This window comes from Austrofundulus limnaeus, unplaced genomic scaffold (genome assembly GCF_001266775.1).
Source record: "Austrofundulus limnaeus strain Quisiro unplaced genomic scaffold, Austrofundulus_limnaeus-1.0 Scaffold137, whole genome shotgun sequence".
Lineage (NCBI taxonomy): Eukaryota > Metazoa > Chordata > Actinopteri > Cyprinodontiformes > Rivulidae > Austrofundulus > Austrofundulus limnaeus.
In genome coordinates, this window is record NW_013952539.1 from 140,077 (window position 1) to 147,722 (window position 7,646).

At 38.0% G+C, this 7,646-nt stretch overlaps 1 protein-coding gene across 1 annotated transcript in view; it reads left to right on the forward strand.

Annotated features, from left to right (window-relative positions):
- The window catches only part of LOC106522808 (nucleobindin-2), a gene marked incomplete at its 5' end in the record, with an annotated part of 16,186 nt that overhangs the window by 5,332 nt on the left and 3,208 nt on the right, over positions 1 to 7,646 (forward strand). Inside the window, 6 exon segments of the mRNA XM_014015985.1 lie at positions 977 to 1,067; positions 5,213 to 5,271; positions 5,355 to 5,447; positions 5,646 to 5,735; positions 6,312 to 6,482; positions 6,973 to 7,027. Of these exon segments, the coding sequence (XP_013871439.1) occupies positions 977 to 1,067; positions 5,213 to 5,271; positions 5,355 to 5,447; positions 5,646 to 5,735; positions 6,312 to 6,482; positions 6,973 to 7,027 (559 nt within the window).

Below are 7,646 nucleotides of genomic sequence, written 5' to 3' on the forward strand. Positions count from 1 at the left end.
ATCTTGGACAATATCTGATGATCGACTCTTTTAAATGAAACCAGAGAGCGTTGACAGAGAGGAGAAGGTAGAAATGACTCAGCCTGTAACTGATAATATGGATGGAGGACAACAGAGCTGCTTCATGGAAGAAGAACCTCAGCTTAGCCTGTTAGCTTTAGCATTAGCCCTAACGCTATCACCATTAAAATGTATTAGCGCAGCGCTACACATTCTCCTCTCGTCACTGAGGTCCTCCACATGACAGAAAGGGGAACGCAAAAATGACTGTCTGCAACTGAAAATATGGATGGAGGACCTCAGTTTAGCTTGTTTGTTTGTCGCGCTAGCACCGAGCTAATAGATATAAGGCAATATAGCGTCAGCGCTAGCACAAACTAATAGGCATCATTTACCCAGAATGCTTTGTGTGTAAATAAAATGGCTCCGTCCGTGTCAATATATTTTTAAAAATTTACGAAACTAAACAGACTACAGTATTTTTATAGTCTTTAAAATATATGTTTATCAAATAAAGTCTAATGTTACAAATCAGGGATCCCTTTAAAGACTGCAGTTTTACTTCTAGTGGTAAACGTAGTGTCGGTACTCATGTAAAATCATCTAGCTCCATTTTTCTACCTTATGGAGAGACTGGTCTTAAAAAAAATAAACTAGTGAAACTCATAATTCTTCCTCCACCATTTAGTTTGTTTTTTGTGCCCTAAACCTTTAGTTTGATGCACATTTTGTGTGTTCATAGCATCAGTTGCTGAATAAAATAAACTGCCACGTTGGGTCTCAGCTCAGCTGCATAGTTGATGAAGTCAGTTTTTTGTTTAAGAAGAGTCTAAAAGTAAAAATCTGTAACATCCTGTGCTTCCAGTTTTATGTGATCGTCTCAAATGAGCTCCAAGTAAAACAGAGCATTTTGCAAAAACCAAAAAACAAGATAACTGTTTTATTTTTTTATGTCTGTGTGTCTGTGTGTGATCAGGGCAGTCAAGACCAGCTGAAGGAGGTGTGGCAGGAATCAGATGGTTTGGACCCTGAGGACTTTAACCCCAAAACCTTTTTTAAAATGCACGGTAACTACAGATCCTGTGTTTTAAAGATCCAGCACTGACTGTCACATTGTTTTTGTCTCGCCGTCAGAGAGCGAAAAGGGGAACTGGAAATACTCTCCGTCCGTCTGTCCGTCGTGTGAGCTTGATAACTTGAATAATAAGTGAGGTACCGACTTCCATTTTGATGTGTGGCTGCATCTAAATGTAAGAACCCACATAGTCAAATTTGTCCGGCCCAGTTCTGACCCACACAATGCACTAAAGCATCTTTTTCCACTAGCACTTCTACAGCATGGTTCCACTTGGCTCTCCATGGTTCCAAAGTTTTTCCACTAGCAAGGATTTGTGGAACTAGACCCCTTTTCAGAACTTACTTCTCTGTGGTTCCAAGTGTACTGTTCTGGCCTGATAGCACAACGTCTGAGGACTGTTGCTCACTGATTGGTTAGGGGGTGGAGTCACTGTTTGCGTCACAAGAGCACAACAACCTGATCTGCCATTTGCAATAACAACACTGCCATGTCCTCTATCGTTGTGTTGTGTATCTTTTTGGGGTCGTCTTCTTCTAATGAGGGTTGGCTTAATGGAGCATAACCACCACCAGCTGGTAAGGTGCGTGGCATCAATTTTCAGACTCTGGGACCGCCCAACTTTACGATGAACCCGCCCACTAGAGCTGTTACTGAAGTGCAATGGAAAACCACCTGAACCACCTGCTTCGGATGTTATCATCCAGTAAATGGATGTTATTAGCCGTTCTCCGTCCCATAGAATGGCTTCAGACTGTCAGCTGGTTAGTATGAGGCATAAAGCCACTAAGGTTTTTTATGCAATCTGGTTAATATGAGGCATAAAACCACTAAGGTTAATTTTAGAGAAAATGACATGGGCTACGATTGCAGATTGGATAGCAGATTGTTGCATTCGAATGTATATGGCACTGGTAACCCACTAGGGGGCACTATCTGGACAGTCTGAAGCCATTCTATGGGACTGAAAACCGCTAATAACTAGGGCTGTGTGTTGGCAAGACTTTGGCGATTCGAAACATATGACAGAGGGGTCACGATACGATATATCCTGATACATTGCGATACTATAAGCAAGGCGATATATTGTGATTTTTTTGTCCAAAAATTCTATTAAATAAAAACCTCTTACTGGGGGAAAAAAAAATGAAAAACCAAGATTCTTTGTCTCAGAAAATTCTAATATTACATAGACATGCTTTTGATACATTTAGCTGTGTTCTGCTTTGAATGCATTTTATTTTATTTGTTTCATATTTCTTATTTCATCCATGTTTTCAATTATTAGACTAAATTTGACAATAAATAGTTTGAAAATATATATTTTTGCAGCTTTTAGTTTTTAATATTAATTTACAATATGGTCACCCAACACTTAACAATAGCCTCTACCTCAAGAGGTAGAGTAGCCAAATGGCTGGCTCACTGCTGCCAACTAGTGGTCAGAGGCTGAACTACAACATAAAAATGAACGGCTGGCAGGAAAGTTGACATTTTGAACCTTAATAAAAAATCGATACAGGGCTTTAGAATATCGATACAGTATCAGGAAATGAAATATCGCGATATTTCAGTGTATCGATATTTTCTTACACCCCTACTAATAACGTCCATTTAATGGACTGATAACATCCGAACCGGCTGCCTGAATCATGCTGAACAGAGTTCAGCTAAGTCCAACCGTGCTGTAGAGGCCCTAGTGGAAAGGGGCCATAACACTTCAATACTCGGCCAAGATACCGCATAAAAATGACGGCATGTGATTTGTGGCATTTCAATTTAAAAACGGCACCATTATTACTAGAGTTGTGCCAGCAGTGCCAGCTTAACTCCAGATTTGGCCCACACCTGTCTGCTATGTGGATAAGGTCCCTATTGAAAATTGAGTTGCTTGTACCAAAGGCTCCACCGTTGCTCCTTTCACTTGACAGTGTCTTGGTGAAAAAATAAAAATAAATAAAAAATCACGAAGAAATCAGGTTTAGGTTTCAGTAATTTATTGTTTTACAAACATTTCCAGCTGTTTAGAGTTTTGATCTGTTCTGAAAACAGTTAGTAAAATCTGATTTCTAGGCACGGCTGTATCCTCCCCTCTCACATGACCAGAATCAGCTTCCAGCTGTGCTTCAGCGAGAACGCTGACAGTGAAACGATCTTCACTAACAGAAGGTCTTCTGTCTGCTGAACAGCACATCTTAAGAACATGATTATGATATTTAAGCCAGGTCAGAATGTTCTTCAAATTAGATTACCGTAATGCTGAGTCTAAAACAGATAATATTTCTTTTCAAAACCAAATATGTATGCTTAATAGACTTTTTTTTGCTTTCTTTGTTGATGATATGTTTTTTGCCTCTACACCCAGGATCCTCTGCATTGCCTTGGAAAAGCAAAAAAATAAAGTAATAAAAAAAACCTAAGTCAGGACTATTCAACTAAACTGCTCGGGGGGCCACAGTTACTGCCGGTCAACAGCTCAGGGGCCGAACACCCAGCAATTCAAGTTATTATGTAAATAAACCAAGTATTACAAAGATCTGTTACCTTTGAAATAGTTTATTTTGCTGCATTTAATCATGAATACAACATACAGAACCCTATAAAAATAGTTATAATTAAACATTATCAGAAAACAAAAAGAACACATTATGCCTCCTATTAGACACAATATTTTGACATCTCTGACTTGCCAAAACTTTAAACTAATTTTATTTTCACTTTCATCATTTTATCTTCATCTGTTTGTAGTTTTAACTGTCTTAAGTGCTTTATAGAAATGGTTTTTACCAGCTTCTAGCCAAGATTCTGACATTTCTGTAGATACCAAACATGTCTATGTTTAACTAAAAGAACTTATAGTAATTAAAGTAGAAAACCGGGGGTTTGGGCTTAAGAGATGAATAAACCAATTGGCAGGCCGAACTATGGTCACTCGCAGGGCAGATGCGGGCCGCCAGTTGAATAGTCCAGATCTATGTCTTATATGCACTCTGTAACACCTACAAAAACATGAAGGTGTATTCCCTGTTCAATTTTAGTCCAGAAAAAAAAAAACACTCATCTTGAAAATTACAAACCTTCATTATTTGAATCCCTCTGTGATGGGGGACATTGGTGTATTGCTTTTTGTTTTTAATGTTATTTTTTGCTGTATATTTATTTTTAATATACAGAGATCTCTGAATCTGAAACTTGGTCATTTTACAGCCCTTTATCTGGTGTAAAACCTTTGCCAAATCAAACATGTAGTGAGTAGGAAGCAGGTGGAAGAGAACATGAAGAGGTGGAGGTATGTTCTTAAGAGAAGTTGGTGGGAAAAAGACGAGGTGGAGTGATGGAGACGAGTGTCTGAGATGATTTGTGACAGGAGGAGAGCAGATGGAGTAAAAGTGGAGATTCGGAGACTCTTAAAATCATCTTAATATCATGTATATGATTCTTTTTTAAGTGGTTAGTGTTTTAGGAGACTTTCAATTCAATTCCATTTATTTATGTTTCGCCAAGTCACAACAAACCTCTCAGGTCACTGTACAAAAACAATCAGAAGCCAGCAGATTGTGTTGAATCTTCACTTTTTTGTCACTGTCTCTCATTCTGAGCAACACATTGGTGACAGTTGAGAGGAAAAACTCCCTTTTAATAAGACGAAACCTCCAACAGAACCAGAACCAGGCTCAGGATGAGCAGCTGTTTGCCTCGACCTGCTGGGTTTGGGGGCCAGGAAAGAGACAAACATAGAAGGACTGTTCCAGGTGTATTTTCTACTGGAAGAGAGACAAAGAAAACACATATTGATAGAAGTAATTAAAACAAACATGCAGAGGAGACTAAAGACAGCAGAAGAGTGAGGAAATGTGGTCAGTTTGTCCTCCAGCTGTCTATAGCAGCAGAACCAAGGAATAACTCAGGAAATCAACCCTAAATACACTTAGCTGAGGTGTTTTTCAGCATGTTGACAACAAATGTACAGTGAATTGAATTGAACTGAACAAAGAAAGATGCTGAGACAGCTTAAAGTGGAGGCACAGGATCTGCTACTGAAGAAAAAATTCAATGGCTTTTTTTTTGTAGATTCATACCATTATTATTAATTTGATGATGATGTGTGGGATGTGCTGGCTCCTCTTATTTCTGCAGACAGCAACGGAGACGGCTTCCTCGACGAAAGTGAGCTCGAAGCACTTTTCACTAAAGAGGTATGTGGTTATTTTTCCAACCGACCCTGCGGATCATCTGTAAACGAAGGAGCCTTTGTCGTAACATTTTGTGTTTCCTCAAGCTTGAGAAAGTGTACGACCCTAAAAATGAAGAGGACGACATGGTTGAGATGGAGGAGGAGAGGCTGAGGATGAGGGAGCACGTTTTGAAAGAGGTGAGCTTCAACAGCGGAGCAGATGAGGAGTTTCTGACCCGTTCATTAGGATACTGATACTGACTCATCTCAGAATGAACTGTAACTCTATCAGAAACGAAGTTGTCAATCATAACATGAACTGTTGTGAAACTAAAGCTGCAGAAACTAGTTCCTACAGATTTTGATGAAAGTGGCTTCATGTGTGCTGACTTCCAGGTGGACACCAACAAAGACAGACTGTTGTCACTGAGTGAGTTCCTAGCTGCGACCAAGAGGGAGGAGTTCCATGAAAAAAATGAATGGGAGGTAAGAGCAAGAAAAGTTAGGATTCTCTTAGCTGATAAATTGATTTAGAAACATGTTTGATACTGTTGTAATTGGGTGAAATCAGAATTTGAGTGACAGAAAACACAGCAGACATTCATTTTCCTGTTTGAACAGACCTGATTTGAATAAATTACTATTTAAAGATTACTTTGAAATGCTTCTGCAGACTTTGAGGACACAAAAGAGGAATTTTAATCATTAAATCAGGTGTTTTGAAGCAGGTAAACAACTAAAACATACAGGGTAGTGGCCCTCGAAGATCAGGATTGGACCCCTTTGCTCAACACCAACCCAGAAATATTAGTTCAGATAAAACAGACTCATGAAGAGCTGCTTTGTTTAAATTAGCTGTGTGGAAAAGTTTGCATTCCCAGTGATCCACAGCAGCAGTAGGAAGTGAGAAGTGTTAGTTTTGTTATTTTCTCAAGAAAGAGGTGATTTTTGTTTGTGTTTGACATAACATCAATGTAAGCTAATGAATTTTTTTTCCTAATGTATTCTGATATTATAATAGTTTATCATTCTATCCATCTTTAAATTCCCCGCCCTCCACAGACTTTAGATCAAAACCCGTTTTACAGCGAGGAGGAGATGAGGAATTATGAGCAGCAACTGGCCAACGAGGAGAAAGACATCAACCACAGGTCGACTGAGCTGCAGAGACAGAGGGAGGAACTGGAGAAAAAACAGCAGGAACTAAACGCTCAGAGGGTGGAGCTAAAGCAGGTGAATTCAGTAACATGTTGCTGTTTATAGGAAATGAAAAACTGAATGAAGACTGTACGTACACTATTTATTAATGACTAATAAATGTCATAAGGGAGCCTTATAGTGTGCTGTCTTACACTTTACAATAAGGCTGCTTTGATAGTTGTGGATATTGTATAATGCAGTAATAATATTATATGTAAAATATGTATTTCCGATACATTATTGTGCTAACAATGTAGTAACCCAGTCTGAAATGTTTAATATAACACTAACTGTAATATGCACATGAACAGATTTGGCTCACTATTTGGCAAGAAACTGGACAGTTTTGTCACATTCTCATCTTTAATTAATGCATAATAAACACTTAATTACATAATGATTAATAACCTATTTATAAACTATTTATGAGCCTTATTGTAAAGTGGTACCAAAGCACTGATGTAGTAAATTTGACATTTGTTTTTTTAGACTGAATAATTTTCTCTGCTCTTCTTCTGCTCAGGCAATGGATGAAATGGAAAAATTCAAAGCACAAAGCCCCAAAACTGAAGTAAAACGTGAGTACTACATCTTAATAACTGAACAATAAATATGAACTTCAATAGCAGCTTTTCTTTAAGTTAGATCAGCTCAGAAGAGGGAATTAAGTTTCATAATGTTAACTTTTCTTTTAGTCTGGAGCATGAGTTAAGTCCTAAGACTTAGTAAAAAAAAACCTTAGCTTTCCTTTATATCCAAATCATTCTTGTCAGCCACTGTCTTCCATAACTTTAATGCCAGAGTTTTAGACTGAGACTTTTATGCTGAGGAACGACTGAGTTGTAGATGTTTTGGTCAAACATTGATAACATTTGACCACATCAAATGTTAGCTCATAATTTGTAAAACCGACTGAGTTAAAGTTATTTTGTGTTAACTAAAGTCAACTAACTGAGGTGAAATCTTTGAACTCCAAACTTTATCAGTTGTAAATCTAATCCTGTTCATTGGTTCATGATATTTTGCTAACAGCAAAGGTTCAGCGGGTAAAATAAGTATTGAACACGTCACCATTTTTCTCAGTAAATATATTACTAGAGGTGTTAATGACATGAAATTTTCACCAGATGTCGGTAACAACCCAAGTGATCCATATATACAAAGAAATCAAACCATAAATGTCCAGAAATTAAGTTA